The sequence below is a fragment of the Crocodylus porosus genome, unplaced genomic scaffold (genome assembly GCF_001723895.1).
Source record: "Crocodylus porosus isolate Cpor-Errol unplaced genomic scaffold, CroPor_comp1, whole genome shotgun sequence".
NCBI lineage: Eukaryota > Metazoa > Chordata > Crocodylia > Crocodylidae > Crocodylus > Crocodylus porosus.
Window position 1 is genome coordinate 17,092,432 of NW_017728924.1, and position 26,610 is coordinate 17,119,041.

Here is a 26,610-nt window from a genome sequence, read left to right on the forward strand (position 1 = left end):
GGTGGTCACCCCTGATAAACTTATAGGTGGCCATCAGATCACCCCTGAGCCTACGCTTTTCCAGGCTAAAGAGTCCCATGAGGGCCCAGAGAAAGGCCACCTGCATGATCAAGGACTTTCATGGCAAGCCATATGAGGAGAAGCTGAGGGATCTTGGACTCTTCAGCCTAAAGAAAAGAAGGCTGAGAGGAGACCTGATTGCGGCTTACTGCTATATCAGAGGCGTACATCGGGGCTTGGAGAACAACTGTTTACCAGGGCACCCTCAGGGAAAACTAGAAACAATGGCCACAAACTACTGGAAGATAGTTTCAGGCTGAATATTAGGAAAAACTTCTTTACAACCAGGGTGTCCAGACTATGGGACAAGGTGGTGCAATCATCTATCCTAGAGGTCTTCAAGAGAGGACTGGATGGTCACCTGGCTGGGGTCATCTGACCCCAGATGTCTTTCCTGCTCATGCAGGGGGCTGGACCCGATGATGCTTGGGGTCCCTTCCAGCCCTATGATTCATCCTCCATCCCCTAATCTAGAACCACTCTTTATTCACAAAGGATAAGATAGTTTCATAGCCTGAGGGTGGATGAGCGCTCTAAGAACAGCCAAACTCGGCATCTGATGTTCAATACACTGATAGTGCTTCCTATCACTTGCCAATTTGACTTTTTTTTAAATGACCCTGGTGTATATAGCTTAGACCTTTGCTGGCTCTGTAGCTGTGCCATTGCTCTTCTGTGCCAGAAGTGTCCTGGGATTAGTGATGGTCTAAGAGCCAGTGCAGAGAGAGTTGGGACATTTTGCCACCTGTTTACCCATGCAGGATAAAGCAGGTGTAGTTGCTCTATTGCCACATTCTGCCGCAATACATGGACTGAGGTTTCTAGTCCTTGCGCTCTGAGTTGCACTGTTCCTCTTCAGCGGCTTCAGCCTAAGCATGTTCAAGGAGGTGCCACAAAGCATATACTTTTTTAGCAATAATTCTCACTTCTTTCTTGTTTTATCTTTTCTCCATGTAAACTTAGATGATGAAAAAGGCACATTATGGGATATGGGGGTACATGGAAATGTGACAAAATGGCCTTTGCATTTTACATTGTTGGTATTAGCTCCAGGTCACATCATATCTTTTTTTTTTTCCTCCCCATATACAATTTGTTCTTCATTTCCAGAAGCAGCCACCATATTTTTTATCCCTTGGATTGCAGGTAGGGATGCTCTGGCTGAAATTCTTCCTCCTCATGCGACTCAAGATCCAACTCATGTTTAAAAACACTCTAAAAACATCTGCTGCATTGGTATAACTACCACATTTCCCTCCCCTACCAGTAGTGTCCTTGTTCCCTCACACAACCATGCCAGTTTTGACACAACAACCTTCTGTCTCGTCTCCTTGTGCTGTCTTCCTTTCAGTTTTCAGTCTTCTCGGAGGTTCTCCATACTCAGTGCTCCCACTCATCCTCTCTGCCTGTTTCTTTCCTTCTCCATCTGCTGCTGTTTGGGTCTGTTGGGGACTGGAGCTTAGACTCCTCTCCGGACTCCTAGCCACTGGCCTGGTTATAAGCATAGCATCCCTGCACGCTTCTTCATCATCAGTTAAATACATTATTCCTACAAAGCCCTTTTGGGGAGCATGATTCTGTGACAGGAGCGAAGGGAGGACGGTTGGTGTGGGTTAGGGAAGAGCTCAAGAGTCAACCTTGCTAGTGTCGCAAGTCTCAAAATTCCCTGCTGTCCTGACTGCCTTTGGTTAGTCTGTGATTGTTCCCATGTTTTAAAAGCTCAGGACTGTCTCTGGTGAGAACTTTTGCAAGGCAGCCCAGCATAGCCTGGAGCAGCCTGCTTGGTAGCTTCACTTGGGACCGCTGTGAAGGCATCAGTAGGCTCCTTGTCAAAGGCTGTTTTCTGAAAAGCTCAGTCACTTGGGGTTTTTCTTATGAATATTGGACCTCATGCTCCTGCGTTGGAGTGGCGTTGGGTCAGGTAGGACTCATGATTCATATGAAATCTTTGAACAGAGAGGGTCAAGTTCTCTGCCAGTGTAATTTTGGTAAAGTCAGCCACAAAATTCAGCTCGGGAGCTTTAAAAATAATCATAGGTAGAGTGGTTAGCAATTCTTTCTCTGTCAACCAGCGTGGAACCTGGACAGGTTCTCTGGGAAACTCCCTTCTCTGAACCTGAAACCCTGCGTGGAAGTTGATGGGAGTTTGATCGTTAACTACGGTAGGCTCTGATGGGCCCTCACTTGGAGTGAATACCCAGTTGAATACCTTTTTATGTCACCGCAAGACTTCCTATTGACATTCATGGGCATCATCCAGCCCCTATTGGAGAGTGACCTTTATATTGGTTTTCAAGTTATTTTGATATAAAGATAACTCCTTCTAAGGGAACAACTCATCAGAAAGAGATTGGGGTTTATTTCTTTTCTGGTGGTAAAAGCTGGTTGAGTGTGCCACATATCTTAGCAATTCTATGACTCTGTGAATCATGATTTATGATTCTCCTTTGAGGAGTGTCACTGGTGTGAGTACTTCTGTTCTGAAGCATGATGCGATTTGATTTTGGTCCTGGCCTACACTATCTTAATCAGTGGTGGTGCGAGCACTGAGAAGTGCCTGCATATTGCTGACTGGAAGGAGGTATGCTAAAGACAGGGATGACTGGAGCAGTGGGGGAGAGTGTCTTCAGGGTGGCTTCACTGCCTCATTTCTAGGTTCGATATGTGTGGAGTGGGAGTGGGAATGACTGGGTGGGCCATGCTTCTTGGCAGCACTCTCAAGAGTACCGTCGAAGTGGTATAGACATATCCTCTGCTACTTTGTGCTAGCATGTGGGCTGGGACTGGTGGTCTCTCCAGTGTGCTGCAACGTTCCTCTTACAATGAATAGACAAATAGGGCCAATACTATCTACTGCTGGTTTTGTTGTATGCAAGATGGATAAAGATTATTTGGCTAGACTGAGATGTTTCCATTTCTCAGTCAGATTAGTATAGGAAAGAACGTGTGTTTAGTTCTATGTCCCATTTTGGTCTCTCAGTGATGTGGTCCAGATTGGAATGACCCTTTGTTGATCCAACTCATAGTGTGAGTATTTAGCCAGCATTAGTGTTGGTTGCTGTTGAAATGGGATGTTTCTGCCAGCTTTGCAGATTAAGGTTTCTAATTTGGTTCTATTTCTCTTTTATATGCATAGCATCACCCAGTAAATGGAAACTACTTAGCCTGTGTTGTTAGTCTATGCACACACCAGTGTCAATGAAGATGTGCAGGATTCAGAAACAGGATGTGCACTGGGAGGTTAGATCTGAGCCTGGCGTGCCCTGCAGATAATGTAAGGTCAGTCAGCGTTAAGTGGTTAACAGTGAGTGTCTTATTCTGGCATCATTCACCTGTATGGTTCATTTTTGGCTTACTTAAGAAGTCCATGGGCACAATTATGCCTTGAGCAAGAGTTGAGTTAAATCTGCTGGAGGTAAAAAGAAAAGTGCAGTGCACATAAGAAGGCAGGTCCCTCAGTTGTCAGCTCTCCAAGAGGAACTGTGGTTTCATGCATTACTGTGCTATCAAGTATTTCATTTTCACAAGATAAATCACTTTGAGGAAGATTTATATGTTTAAAAAAAAAAAAAAAAACCTCCTCTGTAAAGAAAAAGTAAAATGGCTTGGCAGGAGGGGATAAATTAATTTAAAGCACAGCCTTGTGACATTTTCTCATGTGTAGTCCTTACTCCTGCAAGATGTTTTGTTTGTCATCAATGGAGCTGTTTATCTTAGGAAGGGTTACTGCATTGTATATGTAAAGTTGTTCCTTACAGGTGTGGCTATTTGCAGTACAACTCTTGTTCAAACCATTGAATAACCTGGTAATTTGAAGTTAGAATTGATCATCCAAGTTTGGACTATATGACATCCAAGTGTACCTTGGCATGCATTCTGGGTTACAGATATATTTCCTTACAAGCCTCAGTTACTGATTAGCCTTCTAGATATGAAAATGCTTCAGAGAAGCTTGGCATTTTCTCTGGGTCTCAATTTTTTACCTTGGGCTTTTTGCTGAGGCTTGGGATATATCCCAAACATCCTTTTGGCACCAAAATGTCCTCTTGGCATCACTTACTGTAGGAAAATAGGAGGTCTCCTTTGGGAAACTTTAGCAGTTACTGATTTGGGATCAGATCCTCTGGTCTACATGGGCCCAAATCCAGAGCTGTGCCCATTTATACCAGTTGACAGTCCATTCCCTTAAACTGAAAGCAGTCCCTTTTCTTTTCACTGGCTGCAATGGTGTCCAGAATAACAACTGCCTGAAACTTTGGTGTTCTCTCTCAGCAGTCCTGTTTCTTGTGGGTATTCATGATCAGAACTATGGCTTTGGATCATAGCAAGACAATGTTACTCCTTTCTTTTACTTCATATAGCATTTCTGAGGCAGGGTGGACATGGGAGCATGAGCTGGGCTGTAGTCCAGTCCAGCCGTCATCAGAACTTCAACCAAAGTTAAAGGACTTTAGGGCAAGTAAGGCTGCACCAGGGGGATGGGAGATCTGCAGAACTGGATCTGCAAGACCTTTGCAGATGACAGCAATCCAGGGTAATTCTGCTTGCCTAAGTTTTCAGGCAGGGCTTGCAGTTGGTGGGAAGAGGCTTTTTACTTTTACACAGCAACTGGAAGTCCATGAGGAAGCTAGAAACACAGAACCCCATTCTGCCTTTTTAACTGAGTTTGTTTCCTTTTTCCTTGTGCATGTTCTGATTTGGGTAGGCCAGGGGCAGTTTGAGAGTAACACGGTATTGTCTGCGTATTTTCGGTGGATTTGAGCAAGGGACTCTGTCATTAGAACAGCAGCTTCTCATGGGTCCAAGTATGAAGAGCTCAAAAGGGAAGCAGAAACTACTGTGATGAAAGATGCAGCCGGCAGGGGCAGATGGCAGTTATGGTGGAGGCTGGCACTAGGTGTGTCAGAGGGCCTCTCTCTACTCTGGTTACAGTCTCCTTAACGTGTGGGGTTTCCATGGATCTGCAGGCAGGATGGTCTAACTTGATCTTTCTGTCCTTCCTCTTCACCAAGGGCCATTAATTGTCTTTTCTGTGATAGGGTTCTCTCTGGAGGAAACTATCATAGTAATCATATATAAAAGATCTGCTTGGATACCCAGAACTAAATCCTGTTTCCTTTTATGTGCCTAAGTGGCACATGTACAGTCTCATAACTGCAGATTTTAGCACTGGTGAATGGCTCGGTTCAGCTCCAGGTGCACAAGTCTGCACCCACCCACTGAACGTGCTTGGGGCAGTTCATGGGAAGAAGAAGAACTTGCAAGACTCAGTCCCTTGGGCCCTTTCATCATCCCAGGATTTTACAAGCCTCCCCTGTGTTTTCCCTTAGTGAAGAATTTGCAGAAGTGTGCTTGGGGAGCCTAGGGACTGAACCAGTGCTTCATGTCCCTCCTGTGACCTTGGTATGGATGTGGGTGGGTGATCCATGGGAGCTGTTTGTATTTTATCTGTTTTATGGCTATAGCTATCTGATTTATAGCACCGGGACATATTCCGCCCACCAATAGCTCAGCTTCCCTCAAGACGCCCTACATGGTCCACTCTTTCAAAATCCTTTGACTTTTTCCTATTCAGTGGCACAAAGAATAGTCAGCACAAACACCGATCAATCATCACATCATCTCTGACTCTATAGTAAGTCATCCAGGATTTAATTGGCTGCACCATTATTGGGCACTTCTCAACCATTTTCAAACTGGATGAGGGTCACTGTTCCTCACACTTACACCAGCGGGGCCTTCGCAATGACAACATAATGCCCTTGTAGACAAATTTGAACCATGTCCCACGTTGTTGACTCGTGTCCAGTTTTCTGCTACCTCGTGACCTTCAAGCTCTTCATACAGGTGATGATTTCACCTTAAGATGGCTGAAACAATATGCCGAAACCACACACACTAAATAAATATATATAGCTATGAGTACTTATTCTGTACCTGTCACTGTGTTGTCTGAGCTATTCATAAACTAGCCTTTGAAAGGGGAGAGGATTACTCAGCATAACAAAGAAAGCCAGTGTGGTATTCACTCAAGGGCAAGAACAAATGAAAGCTGTGACTTCTGTTAAGAAAGGTTGCAGAGACCGCCATGTATTACACAGCGCTCTGGGCCTGCCCAATAACCCCCTGCATATGTCCGTTGGTTTTTACCCCTGTTTACTGCTGTGCCACCGGGTCCTAATAAACGGTCTATTTTATCTCCCTTGCTTTTATCTCGACATACTGTGATGACTAACTGCAGGATTTTCCCTTTTCAATCCTGAGACCGGAGCACTGAGGTGTGGTAAGGTGCAGAGCAAACATCGAGAAACGTGTAGGCTAAAGGTGACGCTTTCATTCAGATCCCAATGTATAAAGCAGGCAGGCATGCAAATAATGGTGAACTCCACTGACTTCATCAGAGCTGGATCAGTGGGCCGGCAGTGCCGAAGACAGCTCTCCAAACAGCAGGTGGAGAGTTCTCACGCAACAGAAACACTTTCCCACAGCAAGTGCTTCAAGTAGTTTGATGTTTAACACAATTTCACAAAGAAGGGAGTTGGCGGTTTGGTGCCTTTGTTGTTCTGAGTTTTTGCTTTCTTCTTTCCTTAGACGAACTAATGAAACCATTGCAGTAAAATGCAATTGCTAGAGAGTAAACATTTTGAAAAAAAGGTGGTGGGGGGGAGGTCTTCCTTTTTTGGTACTTTGTAACTTAGGAGGTTGATGAATATATAGGAACCATTTCTGGAGAGATTGTCTGAAGTACTTTTGGCACAAACTGCAGGTTTTGTTAAGAATAAATAAGTAAAAGTTCTGGCAAGGCAGATATTAATAGAAATATTGCCAGAGACATTAGTTTAAATCCAGGCATGTCCCAGAAATGTCTGTAAACCCATCATTGAAGCATTATGATTGTACCTGACAGCCAGAAGGGAAAACAGCCTGGAAACCAAACTGAAATTGCAGGGTAAAGTTTCATTCTAAGCTGAAAGGAATGCAAATTTAAACAGTAGATGGAATAAAAAGTGGGTATTTTGTAGGAGTGCACCAACAGAGATTTTTTTTAGGCTGATACTGATGGCCAATTTTTAACGAGCCATATTGGCTGATACTGATATGATAGCTGATATGCAGCCCAGCAGCGTAGAGACCAGCATCAGGCTGGTAAGTCTGTTGTGGGGGAATGGGTGGGGGGAAGGAAGGGTAAAGGGGAGGGCCTCGTAGTGACGGAGAGGGTAGGAATGGGGCTGAGGCAGGCGCTGCCCAGCTGGGGTGGGGCACAGGATGGAGCCACGAGTGGCTCATCCGCGGGAGTGAGGGGAGGAGGATGGCGGTTCCTGTCAGTGTGAGCGCCCCAGGAGGGCACGAGGTGTGTGTGCTCCCGGATCTCCATGCGGGGCAAGGGCGGGCTGCCGCTGCAGGCTGGGGCTGGGGTGGCACTGGGCTCTTCCCAGCAATGGCTGGACCAGGCTGTGCCCCAGAATTTGCTGTAGGAACCTCCTTCCTAGCGCCACTGTTGCCCGCCCCAAGTGCAGCCTGGCCCAGCCCCACTGCCAGAATGAGCTTGGCACCACCCCAGCCCACAGCAGCAGCTCGATCTGCCCCATGTGCAGATTCACCCCCTCCACGTCCTCCTGGGCTGTGCGCAGCGGCTGGAGTTGCCACCCCCTCCCTGCACCCGCCAGATGAGCCACTCATGCCTCCGTCCTGTGCCCTGCCCCAGCTGGGCAGTGCCTGCCCCAACCCCAGGGGCCTCAATCTGCCCCCCCATGCCCTTTCCTTCCCCCCTCTCCCTTTCCTCCTCCCACTCCTTCCCCACAACAGACTTACCAGCCCAACGCTGGTCTCCATGCTGCCAGGCTGTGCTCCTGGCTGCATGAATGGTGCGGCTATACACATGCACACAGCATTTATTGACCATATTATTGTCCGTGCAAGCCCAAAAAAGCCAATTCTCAATTTTCCTTATATCGCTGCTGATCTGATATGAGACCGATGTATCAGTGCACCTCTAGTATTTTAATAATTATTTCAGTTTTAACCACTTGCTTAATAACACGTAATAATATTGACAAATAACATATTTTTTTCCTAATTATTTTAGACTGACAAAAATAACTTTTCCAAAAATGGCAATCCCGACTATAAAACATCCCATGTAAGGCCTTCCAAAATAAAATTTAACTTAAAATTCTGGCATGTTTAACTATAATATGCTTTGGGTTCATTTTATTTAGTTTTGGGGGTTTGATCCTTCAAGTTTCTTTTTCTTAAGCTTTTCTTTGTAACATGGAGGTTTCAAAACTGCTTTTCATTAAAACTTGCTACACTCCCACAGTCACCTGACTCCAGTTGCTGATGCTTTAAGAAAGCCAACAAGTATCACAAGGCTCTCAATTGAATTACAGGCATTGGCAACACTCATTCCACATGGTTTTGTGAGCTAGGTGTTGGCAGAGAAACTACTTACCCGGGCTAGAGCAGAGCTTGCCGCACTTTACACAGGTGTACACAGCAGGTGGGTTTGTGCTATAGGTAAAACCCACTGATGATCCTTCCCATTATCTGGAAGCCTTGTATCTCTTCTGTGAGCTTCCATCTGAGAGAAACTAGAGGGAACTCGTTCTACAGGCCATTGGGATCATATTTAGGTACATCTGGGTGTGAGGTAGCACCACAAAGGGATAACCCGAGCTAGTTCTGCTCTAGTACGGGAAGCTGTGCTGCCACGTCAGTGCAGTGCTATGTGCAGACTAATTAGCTCTGTTCTTGGCTTAAATGCTTAAATCCAAACGCTTAAATTGTCTGCAGTGGAGGGAAGGGGAGAAGGGAAGAGGGCACACTTCAACAGAGCAGCATATGGCCTGCTCTCCCTGTCCACATACTGTTGACTCCTGGTTTTTCTTGATCCCTGCTAGACTACAGAAGTATGGAACAGCCTATTGTTTGAATGGCAAATGTAGCTGCAGCACTAGGAGACATGCACATGACGAGCAGCGCAACAGCTCTAGGAGTTTAACAGATCAACTGCAATTGCATGTTGCTGTTTGGAGTGTCGATGTCCACATGCTTTATAAAGGAGAAGTGTCACTAGCTTCATTTTACAGGTGGGAAAATGGAGGCAAAGAACAGCTGTGTAGCTTGTGGGGGGGGGAGGGGAGACGTTCTTCCCTTTTATCTGCTTTTATAAATTGCGTGTTGGGACAGCTGTGTATCTGCTCCCATCCAGCTGACTAAAAAAGACTGTTTCCTAGTTAAGCTGCTGCCATGTCAAGGGGTGTAGGAGACCTGGAGAAACAGGAGGACAGCTTGCTTTGGAACTTCTGCTTAAACACCCCCAGTGTACACATTCGCTCACCATATGTCATGTTTATCTAAAAAGGCATCTTGATGCTATTTCTTTGCAGGAGCGACTGAGCTGCACGCAGGCTTTTTTTTTTTTTTTTTTGAGCAAGACACATAGCAGAGGTGCTGGCGGTCGATGTCTGTAACTTTAGGGTTTGTCCTTCATTCCTGCTGCTGCAGCTGAAGCCCGTGGCAAACTCGCTCCTCTCTATATTTGGATACTTGATTGACACTGGCTCAAGAATGCCGCGACTGTGAACAAGGAAAGCGAATAAACACACTTCTGCCTGAAAGATTTTTTTGTTTTTTTCCCCTGGCACAAGCAGGCATGCGACACAGGAAACCGTGTCAGAGAGAGGCTGATTAGTGCCTGAAAGTACAAGTCCAGACCTTAGCACAGCTTCCATCCTTGCCATGGGGGTGTGAAGTGTGCGGTGTTTTCTTTTTTTTCTTTTGGAGCTCTAATACCGTTCAGCAGACGGAAGCTGTCTGCATTGGAGGCTGCTCATGGCATGCTCGCAGACTAGTCTGAATTAGCTTTGGGTCTTCCAGTGCTTCAGCTGGTTGAACAGCAGTATAGAGAAGATGTTGGACCTAAGCTTTCTGACGGAGGAGGAATATGAGAAGCTTATGAAGGTGCTGCAGAGAGATGCAGAGCTGAAGAAGAAGGACAGTGATCGTGTCAGGTAAGAAAGACCGAGTGTTCACAGATATTGAGATCATTGGGGAAGGGGTCCTCAAACTAGGATGCATGTTTTGCATAGTTTTGTGTGTGTAAATGCATGTGTGTGGGTCTGAGGAGCAGTAGGTGGCACTGGCCTTTTCCCTTTACCTCCAGAGTCGGAAGAGTCCTTCCATCTCCTCCCTTGCATTTTCAGTCGCTCTTGCAGCTGCTTTCCTTCAGGAGAGCTGGGTGTGACTCCCTGAATTTGTCCACACGTCTTGGCGGATTGGGGGATCGGTGTTGTTCGATGGGAGTTGCCCCCTCCCTGGGCTGGCTTCTGCTTCATCATTTCTTATCCAGAGGCAGGGGCAGAGCACAACCACAGCAATGGAGCCAAGAAGAGAGCTTGTCTCACTTGTACCCCAGCTTCAAGACTATTCTTCCTGTTTCATTTAGTTCTCGCTGCTCCGTAGCAGGTGTTCATGCTGCCCATCAGGTTGTTCTGGGTTTATAGCGAGCAAGAGGCTAAGCTGCTGGGCCAGGCTGTGAGCTGATGTCATTCGGCATAGGTCAGCTGAAGCCAGTGGAACGAAGCCAGCGGAGGACATGACCCTTGACTTTTTGCTGAGCCAGAAAAGACTAAGCCCATTGTCTGGGCCCATGAACGCTGTGCAGGACTTCTGCAGCAGCTCCTGAGGAGGCTCATGTCCAGCCTTCGGGTTACAAGAAGAGGGCTATAGAGATCAGCTAGCCAAGAGCTATCGGTGGTTGGGGTCTGAGTTTGGGAAGACCCAGATCCTTATCTCTGGTGAAGCCAACACTGGGATACATTTAATGTTAGCAAGCTTTTCAGGAAGATGCATTGTTTTGGTTTCAGTGTGTGATCTATGCTGAGCAATAACTGGTGGAAGAAGCTACCTCAAGTCAATGTGATCACAGTGGATGATTCGTACTACTGTCAGTAAGATCAAAACGTGTTCCTTAGTTTTTAGGTACCATAAATTACCTCTGGTGCAGCACTGGGGCACGGTATTGTTATCCACTGTGTGCCCCCACAGGAGAGGACTAACGAAGTTTCCTCCACCCAGGGGAAGGGTGTGGGGCCCAGATGGTAAAGCATGCTTTCCCTTTTTTCCACCAAATGTGCTGCCTCTTGTTCTCCCAAGTGTGCAGGGGCCATGTGGGAACTGAGGAATTGCCCACCTTGCCATGTATTTCTCAGGACCTCACTAAAAGCAGGACAACGCCCCCCTGCAAAGCCCTCTCTGGGGGCTAGGCTAGCTGTGTTGAGAGCAAGGGCTAGGAGGGAGTTTGTAATATTGACAAAAGCACAATACCCCATGACAGCTTGCCAGAAAGCAGAGTCTGCAATCTGTACCCGGTGCCCCTGCCCTGAGGCAGCCCAAATGTAACACTACTGAGTGTGCAGCATATCTGCTGGCAGCCACAAAAGCTCCAGAAGTTGTGCTGTGAAATCCTACATTGCTCCTCAGACCCACACAGAAGCTGCCCCCTTTGTACCCTCCGGCACCCTCAGCCTTTCCAGGGTGTTAGAAATCCTCTCCCAGAATTGCACTGAGCTCTGCAAAGGCAGGACCAGCAAACAGAGATCTAACTCAGCAAGTTTTTGTGCAAAAACAAAATCACTGGAGCAGAGTTAAAGGTACAGGTCAGTGAACAAGACACTTATTAGCCTGGGTGCCAAAAAAAAAAAAAATCAGCCATGGGCGTGTCAGGACCACTTACAGTAAGAGAAGCCGTGCTCAGGAAGGAGAGCTAACTGTTTGCATGCTGTATTTGGTTTGGTGCAGTGACCCAGAGGAAAGCTACTGTCTGCAGGAAATGTCTAAGGGCCAGATTGATACTTTTGGCAGCTTAATGTGTTTCAGTATGGTTACATCAAGGCTGTGTTTGGCTCCGGAGTTCAGGAAAGGAATGAAAGAAATCCACAGAAGTGCCAAAAATAGACAAATCCTGCTGAAGGCAGCTAAGCAAACCTGGCAGGTGTCTCCTATTCAGGTTTGCATTAACAACTGAATATCCATGTTCAGCATGTGCTCTGTTTTCCAGCCCAGCTAATGCAGGGAGCCACCTTCATTGTCATGCTGCTCTGAACCGAGGGATTTCACAGGGCAACCTCTGGAGCCTTCGTAGCTACAGGCAGATGCACTGCACACTCAGTAGCCTGGGGAAAGGCAAAGCCCCTGAGATAAATAGGAATTTCTTCTAGCAGTCCCCTTTGCAGCTGCCGAGGGAATGGTTTCCAGTTTCCACAGCACTTTGTCGGCTTCAGCAGAGTCACTGGCCCGGGAGTCGCTTACTTGGAGGGAGTAATTGGGAAAGTGCATGCAGTGAACGTATTTGTGTGCATCCCCTCAAAGCCTGCAAGTAGGTGGGTTCACAAGAGCTCATTCGTGTTTCATGAGCCCTAAATTGCAAAGGGAGATTCTCCTTTAGCTCAGATGCAGCAGCAGACGCTTCTGGATTCTACCCTCAATGTTTCCTGGAATTTCCTAGTGGCCACGGTGTGCAGCATTGTGGCTACATAAAATGTCTGGATGCCCGTAGGCTTTTCACATTGCATAGGGCTTTCATTGAGTACCTTCCTGGAAATACTGGATTTAACCACCCAGTGCCTCTGTGGGGTAAAAATATATTCAGAGACTTCACTGCCTCCATTCCTTATCTTCCAACCAGGGATAGGAAGTGTTTGCTTACGCTTGTGAAGGATTGCCGTGGGCAGAACTTGGAGTAAAGCCCAGAACTAAACTCTCAAGTGGAAGAGTTGACCCAGTCGCTCTTGTATGAGAAAATCTATATTTGCATGTCAGCGGGTGGTGGACTCGGCATGGAAAGTCCAAGCCTGAGACTTCCTATGTGAGGCAGGACACTTACCAAGGCAGAACATGTCTGGATGATCAAATGCCTCAAGCGACACATTTAAGATGTATTCACATTCATTCCTGATGAGACTTCTTGGGGATTCGCCATTGGCCAAATGCTGCTGTCTGTGGTTAGCTTGACAGATGAGCAGGGTCCCCAGGCTGACTACCCAGGCTGCCTTCTAGTTTCCCTATCCGTAGGTGTAGATGAGCACAAATCAGATGAGCAGTCCCGTTGCTAATGTTTGTGCCTGTAGTTCATTCACAGACACAAAAAGAGAGGCTGGGCTCAGGCTTGGTTGAAAATTTAGGCAGCTTCACGGAATTAGATTGCTATCAGGGCTCTGCGAGGCCTTACTGGACCAGTCATTGCTCTAAACTGGCTTGTCATGAGCAGGCTTTAAAATTTGCTTTCCTACCCTTCACCCTTGAGCAAAGGGAGCAGCTTCCCAAAGCAGAAACAGTGGCCAGAGCTCTCCTTTCTATTTAAGCCTTTTTAACTTTGTCAGATGGGATCGGAATAAGATGTTTGGTGCAAACTCAACATCATTTCCTTACAAGTACGTGACCTATGCTCCTACATTCAGGCATTCTTTAATGCCTGTTCATTAGCATGTGTCGTGACATTGCTTTCAGTTGCTCCTCATAATATGACCATTATGCTCCGACTGTTTGGAAAACAAACTCAGCTTCAGTCTTGGAGGATAGCTATGTAGTCTCCAGCAAAAATGAAACAAAATGAACAGATTTTCAGTCTACTTGATTTATTCAGATATCAACAACATTCCTCCCCCTCCACCCCCTGAAAATACCTTAAAGAAACTACGTGTTAAAACTACGTACGGACCTGTTGCAATCTGGCCAATATAAGGCCAGATGCTGTGTCACTTTACTCGCACTGTCCCCTTGCTGCTCGGTCCCATGGAAATGAATGTGATTATGCAAGAAGTAAGGCACTATTAGGTGTGGGTAAAGTTGCTCTGTGCTGGATGCCAGCTGGAGCTGTCCATTTGCTCTTCCTTATTCTAAGCTGCCCGGCTGCCTCCAGATTCTTTATAAGAGTGCGCTAGGTATTTCCCAAGGGGAGATAGGTTTATGCAGCCCTTGACTGATGCCACTAACCATTGACCACACTGGGGTACAAGTGAGTCATAGAATATCTATACCAGTCAGTAAACTACTAGAGGTGAGAGAGGAGACACAAGCTAATACTGGCAGGAAGTCAAAATGCGCTGTACCTTTCCTTAAATTGCAATTTCAGCGCCATTCACCATCTAACACTGGTGAGGCTGAGTCAGTAACTGAAAGGGAGACCACAGGCTTGGTGCATGCTGCAGGAGGCAGCATCAGCGATTCGGAGGATGGCAGTCTTCCTGCTGAGTCAGAACAGACCCAGCGCCTCAGCTCAACAGGTGGACACATCCTCTTTCTGGAGGAGCCTGTGCTTCAGCTGGTTTGTAACACCCAGTTCTTGGTGTCTAGCAGTTCCCATATTCATGGTGCAGTGACATATTTGGGAAGAGGGTGGTGTTTTAGCTCGGCATATGTCTGCACTATTTCCACAGGAGCACCACTTTCAAACAAACCCTGTCCATCCATTCCCACCCGGTACGTGGCAGTCCTAAAATGAGGCAACAAAGCTGCCTTAAAAGGGTAACTTCTCACTGCTGCTCTCAAGCACGCTGGAGACAGCAGTGGGAGGAGGCACCCCAGGGTGGCTTCACAGCCTTGTTTCTGGGAATGGTGTGTATGGAGTGGAAAGGCATGCTTGAGAGCACTGCAAAAGCGGTGCAGACATCCCTTTGTCTTGCCTAACTTCCATCTTCAGTAATTACATGCAGCCCACCTGACTTTTCCTGCATTTTAATGGGAAATAGTGTATGCCTTTACGTCCTATCCTTAACTGTTAAATCAACCCACTGTGCTCTATCCCAGAAGTCAGTGAAGAGATTCCTACCTCTCTGAAATGTTGGGAGAATATTTGTAAAGATTTCTAATACCCTAATATTAAAGGCACTACAGAGATGCTAAGTGTTATTAATTTAAGCAGGCTTACATACACCTCGACGGACAGATGTGTCGGTGTGTTTTGTGTGTATTTGTATTCATTTAACCCCATGTTAGTCCAATGATACCTTGATTAAACTCAGTCTCTCTGGCTTTCTCAGACAGTATTTGAAAGCAGTGTTGTGTGAGGCTTTCCAAAGTCCTCATGAGGTCTGTCAACTGGATTCTCCTAGGACTTCTAGTTTGTGCCATAAAAATGCATTGAGAGAGGTTTTATTTTGTTTTTTTCTCCACCTCTTGCCCTTTTTTGCATATACCCTGTTTGTCTTTTTCTCCCTAGACGATTGCAAGGCTCTATCCATGATGAAAAGAAGAAGAAGTTTGTGACTGGTGAATGGTTTTATGAAGTGAAGGCAAAGCGTTTTCAAGAGGAGCTAGAGGGGCCAGATCTGCTTCGAGCATCAATTAGAAGGAAAAAGGGCAAACTAGAAAGTAAGTATCATGCAGAGCAACATAAATCCACCTGGATCCAACAGGTGAGACTCAGTCACTGGTCTTCCATGTTGAGCCCTTTGGGGCAGTAGGCTTCGTATTTGCATTCTCAAAGGGCTATGCTATGCTAAGCTTTCCGGTCAACATTGGAGATTATAACTGAGGCAACGTTAGGGTGAACTTCACCCAGGTGCAAAGGACCAGTGCAAGACCTATGCTCCAATTAAGTTCACTTGACCCCCGTTTTAAAGACATAGCTGGGAACAAGTGGCACGTAGTGCCTGGTTTGTTTTCCCTGCGCTGGATTGACACGTGCCATAAAAATTGGAGCCAAAACAAAATGGATTCAGATGCTGAATCAATAGGAGATAAATTTAGCTACAGTGCAGCTGGCCTGGCTTCACCAGGCATGGCAAGTGGCTGTGGCCCAAAAGTTTCCAAAGTGCGTTCTCTCTGCTGAGAAGTGAGCCGGGTTCACTGCACTGTACTGCCCTTGTTATACAGATGAAGGAGTTTAAGGGCACCATTTCTCTGTTTCTCTCTCACTTCATCATTTCTTCTTATTGAGTGATGCATCTGCTAAGGCAGGTGTGTGGTGTGCAGCAGCTTGGGGAGGGGACAGGCAGCACAGTGGCAAATAGTGGGGGAAGCAAAGCAGCAAACTGGGCCAACAGTACAGGGCTGGGAGTGGAAAGCAGAGCAGCAGACCAAACAGGGGAAGGGGATCGGAGCGGCACTTGGAGAGAATGTGGGGCTAATATGTGGTGCATTTGCCAGAAAGGTTGGCTCCCGTTGTGCCAAGGCATGACTATTGCTATTGCAGCCGCTCCTGAGATCCCAGCTGAGATGAGCACCCAGTGGTCTTTTGTGCTGTATTTGGAGCAAGGAAGAGTCCCTGCCTTGAAGAGCTTACAAGTTAAACCTACTGGACCATCCGGTGAATGTGTTGCTTTCAGGTAAATTACTCTGTCCACCTCCCTACACAGAGGGGACAGAGTCCCGGTGGTTCCTGGCTCAGAGGAGAGAGTGCTGCTGCTTTAGCACCAGCTCTTTCTACCCTGTTGCTCTTGTGCAGGTGCTTAGCAGGGCTGTGGGCTGGTCTGGATGTGACCACCCCTCCCGACAGTACAGTCCTGCAGGGAGCTCTTTCAGGAGCCAGGCTGTCAATTGGCAAGAAGGGGACTGGGAAGAGAGATAAGTGTATGGCTGCTTCCTTTGATCTGGTCCTTCCTTTCTTGAGTCTGCTCTCCATGTCACTCTGCTAGGAGGAAGGAGGATGCAAACCTAGTACCTTCAGCAGAAGACTGACAAAACAATGCAAGGTTAATCCTGTACAAGGAAATAACTCCAGCAGAGGTGGGACAGTGTAATTTCAAAGTGTAATATGTCTGTTTAGTGTCAAAGCTAGGTGCCATAACAAGGGTGTGTCTGGGGCCTTGGCTTAGTGCCATGCAGGATGCGCTGTGCTTGATTTGACACGCAGCTGAAATCCGTGGTCATTTATGGAACACAACTAATGTGACTTGACTGTGAAGGGCGCTGAAGAGAATAGAGCAGCTCTTTATGAGAAGGGCAGGGCTGCATGATGAGTGCAAATGTAACCAGCTGGAATTGGCACTTCTGACTGAACATTTGTGGAAATAGCAGCGGGGATGATTCACATCATCCTGGACATAAATAGCAGGCAGTTCCGGCTCTGCAGAAATCCCGCAGGACTGGACGCCACTCTTGCACAATCTCCAGATTGATTATTTTGTGGTGGAGAGAAATCACAGCTGCGCAGACATGCTGAGGTAGTTCCCAGCTCTCAAGCTGTGGTCATGATGGGCAGCTCTAACCAAAGTTTACCAAGGACTCTACAGTTATAATTGCTCTTGATGCCTTCACAGAGTCCACATCAGGTGACCCGCCAGCCTGCCTTTGCTAATTTACTTCACTTCATATCCATCTTCCCTTCTGCCCATTCATCTTGGTGCTCCTTTACTAAGCTCATCTGTGTTTCCTCCTTCAGACTCTAAAAGTTCAGGCTGTGCTTTTCTGTACTCTGGCTCAGCGACCTGGATCTCTCACACTGAGTCCCTTTCCTTCTCAAAAGCCCCAGTTCAGCAAAGCGCTTAAGTGTGCTTTTAAAGCAATGCAACTTAAGCACGTATCCAAAGTTAAGCACATGGAAAATGACTTTGAATCAGGATCTTGTACTACTTTAATTTCTCTCTTAACTTAACCCTCACTTGGTTGATGTAGTTTGGAATAGATCACCAATGTCAGTGGTTCTGTATTAAAGAACTGGTCCTCCATGTTATATGAAGCACCTTTTATACTTGCTCTTCAGTGGGGGTTTTCACTGAACTTGGGTTACAGAGTTGCTGTGATAATGCAGGAGCAACTCTTATTATTTTTTCCAGGTTAAAAGTGAAAACAGATTTTTGGGGGGGAGGGGCATGGAGAGCTGTTTCCTTGGGTTTTATTTAAGAGCTGGGGATTAAATGCACTGTTGTATTTTATAAAACTTCTGGAAACTTAAAAAATGACAATCTCTTTCCAACACAACTGAGTTGCAGCCTTGGTGGTGCCCACTCTGGAATGCAGCTTTTTTTCTAGGGTCTGCAACAATGTCAATAAGTTTAAACAATATTTACACAGAGGCAGGAGTTTCAGCAGGCCCTGTGTCATTGTGATGGGGAAGGGTCAAGACAGGGCCTCTTTTTCTATGTGCTGGCTAACAGCCAGCATTGAATCTTTAGCCTTTTGCCTTGTGAGCAACCCTGACATCATTAGCAAACAGCCCAGGTCAGGAGATGAGCAGCCACAGGCAGAAGTGTTTTAAGTCCTATTTTGTTCAGACTTAACTCCTAGGGTTGTGATTTGGATCTAGGGTAAGTAATAGACATATTTTTTTTACGGTTAACCTCTAAAAAAAACCCCCAAAAGATCCGTCTAAAAAATGTGTCTTTGAACGTATATTTTGGGCAGCGGGAAAAATATTTGTTTAAAAAGGCCCTGACAAATGTTGTTAACCTTATTATTATCTAAGGTTGTGGTTAAACTTTACCTTGGTCTTCCTTCTCCCATTCTTCCTTTCCTCCTCTTCTCCCAAATTCTCTCTCTCTTTCTCTAAAGACTGATTTTAAAATCACTAGCAGAACATCTGTGTGACTATTACTTTCAAATAGATGTTTCACCATTACCTACCTACATTGACATATTCTCAGCTTTGGGTAGAGGTAAGATGTCAGGCACTGAAGCAATTCTTTTTATCAAAGACTTCTGTTATTTGCCAAATGCTGATATTCCCTTGCTGGTAACTGGAAACAGGCATGTTTTCTTAACATATAAGTGGAGCATATGTTGTCTTGATGATTCCCTTGATAAAGATCTGAATTATGCTGGTGTCCCTCAGAGAAGAGCTTGGCCTGCGCGGGGAGGAATTACTAGCATCTTTCAGAATGGGACATACTACATGGCCCCGAGTCTAAACTTAGTGAGACAAGGGCTTCTGATCACTGTCTTGTCAAAATGTTTCCCTTTCCCTATGGAGATCAGGGCTGTTCATCCTGCAGGCAGGTGAAAAGTCCATTTTTAATACAATGCTCCCATGACTCGAGAAGGGCTATAAATCCTGGATGAAAGCCCTGGGCATTATGTTAGGATGTGGAGGGATCTTGGAGAGGTCCTACCAGCTGGACACTGACATCCCCTTTCACTGCTCAACTCCTACCATAGAGAAAAGGAGGGAATGAAAATATTATCTTCATAAAAAGGCCCAATAAGCAGAGATAGGACCCCCAAAATGAGACGTTCCAGAGATCCTGTGACCCCCGCAGAGGGTTTTCCTGTTGTTAGTGGTTTTATGTGGAATACACTTGGACACTCGTATAAATCCAGAAGATAAAGAGATGGACTTAGGGTACGTGTTCACTATAGTCTGCAATGTACTGTAGTAGAGGTACAGATGTCTCTACCTGAGCCATCTGCGAATGAGTTAGTACCCAAAACGCTCTGTGGCAATACAGACTTCACAGCAGGCCTGTTTACCTTGATGAGAGCAGCAGAAATTAGCTCTGGCTAAACTGCATGCTGCTGTGGCTGTATTGCTTCAGATACCCAACCTCCACTGTTTATAGCTTCTCTGTGCTGGACTGCAGTCTTCAGTGGGACATACCTTTAGTCTAGCATGATCGGAGCTTGGCATGGAGTGCATCTCTCTAGGCTGGAGATAATGAATAGTTTTTAAATCCTGTGAGGAATGTGATAGTAAGCACAGGCTTGCTGTTGGCTGTCCTACCTTATTCTCGCTGTGAGCAATTTAATGAAGTTTGCGGTAACAACTTGTGCTTTATCCTGTGAAAAATCAATGCATGAGAAGTAAAGAACACCTAATAGAGCAACCAGTTCATCTTCTGGCTGATGCAGAATGGTTCCCTGTAGGACAGTTTCCTGTGTTATATCTCATATGCTGAATGTCTAAATTTCTGAGTGATTGGAAATGGGTAGAAGGTGGAGCAGTAAAAGTATTAGAGCCGTATGGTTAGCTGTACCTATTTTTTTTAAGAAATGTCTGGGCACGTTAAACTGGTTGAACAACTGTTAATTTAAGATGGAATTTGTCTGTCACTTTGTCCTCAATGTTACCAAGGCTACTGTGCTTAACTCGACAGTGCAGAACTTGTTTGTGATGAAAGGAATCAGATATGACAGAATTGATTTGACAGAGGCATCTAAATGTATAATAATCCAAAATGAGATTAAATAATGTATTAAATAATTTAAATGCTGCAAGTGGCAACAGGGCAAAAGCAGCTTTATTTGGCGTTTCCCTGAAGGACAGTGTACAGAAAAAGCAGATGTGATGCAGTGCATTTAGTAGTGAGTTCAGGGGCGGATCCAGGGAGGAGTACAGTCACACCCCCTTTGTTTCTTGGTCCACCCAAAGTTTACAACCACCTATATGGAAATGGCAGTAGCATTTCTATTCAGGCAGTGCTGAGGGAGTCAGCTGACTGCTTGGTTCATTATGAACTACTTGATCCCTTCTGAATTCTTCATTCCACAAGTGTTAATGACGCCCTCTTCTTTTTAACGGTCTTGATGCTCCAGCAGTCCAGCTAGCCTTTGTTCTGCCTTTCTGCTGTCTGTCAGCTGCTCCTGGTAACAAAGCTCCTATTTCACAGCCCTGCAGATTGTTTTTATCTCCTTCCAAGGCCATTATATTTGTTTTGGCTTCAATCTTAAACTGAATAATACAGCTCAAGGCCTCTAGCCAGTTAGCAATGCTTCTAGTTTATTTTGAACTGGAGAAAAATATGTGCTGTTTGAAATGTGATGATGCACCTCATCAACTGCACCCCCCTTTTCAAAAGTCTGGATCTGCCTTTGAGTAAGTTGCAAGATGAGTGGAATTTGCAAGTGTCGAGGCCTTCCTGGGATGAGGGGCAGGGTATAAATGTGAAAGGTCTGTTGTGATCTGCCCGTTCCAAGCTGGCGGGAGGCTGCTTTTCCTTGATCGTTCTCCGAGCACAGTTCTCTCTGCACAGTGTCTGTAAAAACAGCACAACTAGCGTGCTCCCTTTACACGTGAGGGCGCTGTAGCTGCCAACCTTAGTGGCTGCTACGTGTTAACGGCAGAGCAGCAACAGCTCTAGGAAAGGTTCTGTTTTGCGCAGCTGTCCCCCTACTTAAATTCTAGGTTCAGTCTTCTAGGCTCACTTATACCTGTGCAACCCAGATGAAGACTAGAGAGTTGTACATACAGAGGTACGGACAGATGAACAGTGGTGCACAGGCCAGAAAGAACTGGCATGATTTTCTAGATTTGAGGATCACAGGTTCTCCCGTATTGGATCAGAACAGGCATCAGATACTGATGTTGGCCATCCACAGCTCTGACATTGGCCGGCACCAGAGGCTTCAGAGGAAGGGACAGGCTCCAAGAGTAGGCAGCTGAGCCATAACCTGCCTGCGTAGAACTGTGCAGTCCCATTTTTCTAAATGTACTGCTGAACGGCAAGTAATTTTATACACGATGGATTGTACAGGGCTCTGCGAAATGTAGCCATCTGATCACCTATTTATAGTATATTTCATGGAAGATGTTCCAAAAGGTGTTGGCAAATTTAGTAACGGGTGTATATATTCTTAAAGAGAGACCTAGCTTAGCAATGAATAAATACACTGTGGCCTCTTGTATTTTTCTTTTTACTGATCAGAATGAATTGGGTTTCTTCATCCTTGTTTGAGATTTTCTTTTCTTGCCTTCTGGTGGACAGGAGACTCTTTTACCGGTTGAGTCTTGGCAATGGTTTTTTTTTCACTGGCACACTGTTCAGAAGCTAACTGTCTTGTGTTGTTCCTTTCGGTTGGTACGCCAGAACTCGGGAGGCATGGCTTATCCCTGTGCCAGGGCGAACAATAGGGATCTTCAGTATTAACTGTATTGGCTGCCTCCTTTGTTTGCCAAGATCAGATGACTTTGACTCGAAACAGGAAGTGGCTGAATTAAAATCCTGGAATGGATTAACTTTATTGACAGCCACTGTTAAGGTTTTGCAGCAGTTTGACAGCTTCTGTCAGTAATAAATTCACTAACCAGATCTGCTTCTGTTGTCACATGACAGAGGGTTGGGACATGCTTTTTCTAGTGCTGCTCCTGGAAGTGGTGGCTCTATGCAAGCATCTTTTGCTTTCACTTCTCCACCCCCATTGAAGCTGGTGGATCTGCTGAGCAAAAGTGAGCCAACCTGGCTCCCTGGTAATTACCCTGTGTTAATGTAACAGATTTATCTTTGGAATGCATCATTTAACAAGCATTTGTTTACACCAGCATAAAATGTAGCAGCCATCACAGTTACTAATTAAATATCATTTCTCAATCCTCTCTGTTATATAATAGATGAGGCTAATAAAGACATCCGCAAGGAACTGGAAGACAAAGCAGCTTCCCTGCCATCAGAAGCAAGATGTCCTTCCTCCCCTGAACTCCCCCCAGATTTGGGGGACGAGAGGTAACTCAGTAAGGATTGTTGTTTTAGTACCGGCTGGTGGCCACGCACACTGCAAGTTCGTTGCCTCCGTTACTTTCCTGACACATTAAATGCAAGTTAGACCTTGGCCAGTTAACAGAGTTTTCATGCTTCTATTAAGAATGGGTGTGTTTGAGAGTTTGTAAATTCTTTTCCAGGTATTCTCCATTAATCCTGACTGGTAATGCCCCTTATTCCATCAAAGTTTTCCTGCATGATTTGATAAGGGGGCCAGTAAAAAAGCAGCAATGGCCAGTGTCAGGATATTACAGATAATTTTTTTCAGATCATTGATAATTTTGAATATGTTTAATTTTTGCCTTTGTGCACCGTTAACAAAGCGAGCTGCTTTAGGAAATTGCTCACTTCCTGGCAGTTCCTTGCCACCCCTTTGCAATGATCTGGAATGCCGCAGAGGTTTTATGTGCACTGTGCAAAACCACCCCATAAAGCACCTGAACAAGCAATTTGGTGACCCCCAATTCTGTGTTTTTAGGCTATAGATAAGCCATTATTGTATTTGCATTTGGGTGGATTGTTTCCTGTAGCTCCTTTGTATTTTTGTCAGTCAAATAAGAAATCACTATTAGCAAGTGGGAAGCGAGTCAATATATTATTAAATAAGCAGCCTGATGCTGCTGCCACTCCTAGTGCAATTTTCTAGTGGGGTATTTACTAAAAGGGCAGAATCTAAGAGTCTTTTCACAGAAGGAAGTTCTCGCTGCACTTGCATCCCCAGCAGAGATGTGCCTTCTGTTGTGTCTGGCCAGACCCTGAAATCCTTACTCGGTTTTTATCATTCCTTTTTTGGGCAGTCAAACTTGCAGGCCAGGCATTGCTATCCTGGCTCTGACGAGGGGTCCCTCTTGTCCAGCATCCTCTTGCTACCACCAGATGCTCCTAGAGAAGGTGTGAGGAATCATATAACCTGTCCACAAAGAAGTTTTCGTCCTAACCACCAAGCAGTTAGCAGTTGATTTCTGCCCTGAGGCATAAGGATTTACAGCCTATTTATTATTTTTTACTATCTAATATAATTCTAGGTGTTCCCACTGTCTAAAATCTCTGCCTCTGAGCTGAATGAGGAAGAGCTGGGAGCCTACTCATGCCCTGCTCCTGGAACCATGTGTAGAAGGGCATCTCTCTCTTACATGGAATAGGAAGTCTTGTGCTGCAATGGCAATAGGATATCTGGGAATGCAGGCATGAACAAAGAGTGGACAACGGATGCAGTGAAGATGTGAGCGGATGTAGGGGTGGCCTTTGGCTCCTCCATTTCAAACAGGAATCTCAGGAGAGCCTTCAGCTAGGGAAGGCATGGTAGAACGATCCTACCTCACAGCCAGTTGGTAAAGTGGGACAGGGGAGCAGCTGACCAAATTACAGTAGAGCCCTGGGGCTTGTCACAGGTGTCCTTTCAATCCTCTGTGGATAGTTGAGGAGTATGAGGGTCTTAAAGAGCTGGATCCATAATCTGTTCTGTAGAACGTAGCGAGACTGAGAATCCATGGGAGGAATCTTATGGCGTTTTCCTTCTTCTTGGGTTCCTCCCACGGGTTTCACTGGAAAGGTCTGGCCCTGAATAAACCTAGGTCAGACCTGGCTAAACCTGTCCATTTATTTTATTGATCATTATCTCTACAGAGGCTCCTTTGACTGCAATGGAGGATTTATCCATGTAGGAGCAAGCCTTTGCTGTGCTCCAAGCCATTCCAAATCCTAATGAGGAAAATAATTGAAAGCATCAGGCCTGGGTGATCTTAGCAGACAGGGGTCAGCATAAACAGCATGCAAAATTTAGAAATAACAAAAATTGCTGAATGGAAAGGTTAGATCACCCTGTGGGGAACCTCACTATAGAACTTGCTTTTTCCATTTTTTTTTTTTTGATCTTGGAACTTACTTCTTTGCTAACACGTCTCTCATCTGCAGATCTAATGCCGCTGGTTTTGATTCTTCAGAGGGATGTAGCAGCTCGCCAAAGCCCAAGCCAAGACTCTCCAAGCTTCCATCCACATTGGAAAAGGTAGTATTCATACACAGGCTCTGTATTGCACTTAATGATTCCTGCAGTCTGCATACAGGCTGCATCTGCTGGCTTACTGAGGAATCCGGATGGCTCCTGATGGCCTGACTGCGTAGTGTCCATGCTGAGATGCAACCACACTTTTCCAGTTTTGCCTGTTTAAAGACCCTGACAGGATTTTTTTTTTTTTTTAGACATCCAGTATAAACAATATGTCACCAGCAAGGAGCAACACTAGAGTAAATCCATTCTTGTCTACAGCAGAGAACCTGCAGCTGCTTAAAAAAAGTAAGTTTCAGCAGTGTGGACTTTTATTATTTAACCTGGATGGCATCTAGTTACAAAAAGTTGTTTGGCTTGTACATAAGGAAGGTGGAGCCATTCTTACTTCAGCATGTACGACTGGGTTCCCTGAAGTGTATAAACCTACTATAGCAGACATAGAAAGGAAAGAGAGAAACCTACTATGACTAAACTACACTAAACTTGCTTTGGATCCCCTGGTATTTTTAACTGTATTAACAAATCCAACTTAAATAACAAATGTAATGTTTTTATATACATCCAGTCTCTTAAAATACACATAGATACAGATATATAACTTACCCAGTGCATTTTACATAGTCTATTTGCTTAGATTGTAGGCTTCTTGGGTCAAGAAGCAACATATTCCTCGCTCTGGTGCAGTATTAGGCACATTATTAGTGCTTAACAAATAGCAAAAGTAAATATTATCTCAGTACCTTCAGTGCTGTGAAACCAGCACTGTGGAGCTTACTTCAAACATACAAACCAGAGCTAAGAACATCCTTCATATTGAAATTTTTGCTTACAATTCCCGTTTCTTTTAGATTTTGAAATGTGTTGGTAATTTTGAATTTTCAATAAGCTGTAGCACAGATCTTCTACTTAAATATCACACGGAATAAACTGTGAACGCTCTTTATTGTTATAGGTCATGAAACATCTTCATTGTCTGCCAGATTTTCAGAAGATCTAGTTCAGCCCAATTACTCTGCTAGCACGGATGTTCCTGATTTGGTCAGTGGCATTCCAGCCAGACCAAAAAGTCCAGCTGAAGAAACTAATATTTTCAGCAAAATACCAGTCAAGAGGAGACCAAGCAAAGGCAAACCCAGATCAGAGCTGCCTGCGAATAACACAGAGCAGTCTGAGGGCAGCCTTGCCAAGAGAGAGAAACTCAAGAGCTCAAAAGCTCCCTCTCTAGAAGAGGAAAACAACCGAACTCTGAAGCAAGGAGCCAACTATACCATTTCTTCCATGAGCAGTAAAGAGGAGGACATTGGCCTTGACCGTGAACATTTCAAGAACTTGAAGGACTTTTGGGAGAAAGGAGCAGAGTCCTCGGTAGCAGAAAACACTTTGGAATCCAACTTGGTGGGGTCAAATGGGAGACAGTTCAAGCTGACTCGCTCACTCTCTGTACAGTCTAATCAAAGCCAAAATGGTGAAGAAAAGGCCAATATCCCCACTAAAACCAGAATTCCTTACAAGAGAACAGTCGCCATATCTTCTAGTGAAGATGAACCAAGCTATGTAGCCCCTCCAAGGAAGGGGTCAGCCCCCTCTGTGCCCAGATCCACATATGCCAAAAGCAAAGGTGCAGTGGTTACTAAAAATAATTCCCTGAGTGAAAGCAATGGAAGGCAGTCAGCCCCAGAGGAGGAGAGGAAGGCCCAGCGCAGTTCGAAGAGATCCAGGCTGCCTGTGCGAGTGCCGTCCATCAAAATAGAATCGCCCACAGCAGAGAGTCCTGGCAGCCTGTTTGAGCCAGAGACGCCAGCAGATGAGTACGTCATGCCAGAAGAAAGCAGGCGCAAGGTGGACTCACTGGCAGCTAGGATTCAGATATTGATTGACCCTGCATGTTCAGACGATAAGGACGATGGTGAGAGAGATGAAAGGTCTAACTTGGTCATTCAGGACAACGAGGAAACTAATGGAGAGGTGCCTGAGGAGAAGACATACGAGCCTTCAAACCACCTAACACATGATGAGCCTGCCAGGGAGAGAGAAATCATTCAGGGAACTGACTCCGCTGTTTACTCAGGTATTGAAAACTCCCAACTGCCCTGCTATGATGCCTTCATGGTAGAGTCCCAGTGAATCTTT

The 26,610-nt window shown here is 45.5% G+C and overlaps 1 protein-coding gene across 1 annotated transcript in view; it reads left to right on the forward strand.

Annotated features, from left to right (window-relative positions):
• Positions 1–9,352: 9,352 nt before the first annotated feature.
• LOC109313724 (synaptotagmin-like protein 2) overlaps positions 9,353–26,610 on the forward strand; it is a 40,446-nt gene continuing 23,188 nt past the window's right edge. Inside the window, exons 1-6 of the mRNA XM_019540437.1 lie at positions 9,353–10,073; positions 15,281–15,432; positions 22,322–22,433; positions 24,384–24,477; positions 24,672–24,765; positions 25,433–26,548. Coding sequence (XP_019395982.1) covers positions 9,973–10,073; positions 15,281–15,432; positions 22,322–22,433; positions 24,384–24,477; positions 24,672–24,765; positions 25,433–26,548 — 1,669 coding nt within the window. The 5' untranslated portion in view covers positions 9,353–9,972. The remainder of the gene's footprint in view (positions 10,074–15,280; positions 15,433–22,321; positions 22,434–24,383; positions 24,478–24,671; positions 24,766–25,432; positions 26,549–26,610) is intronic.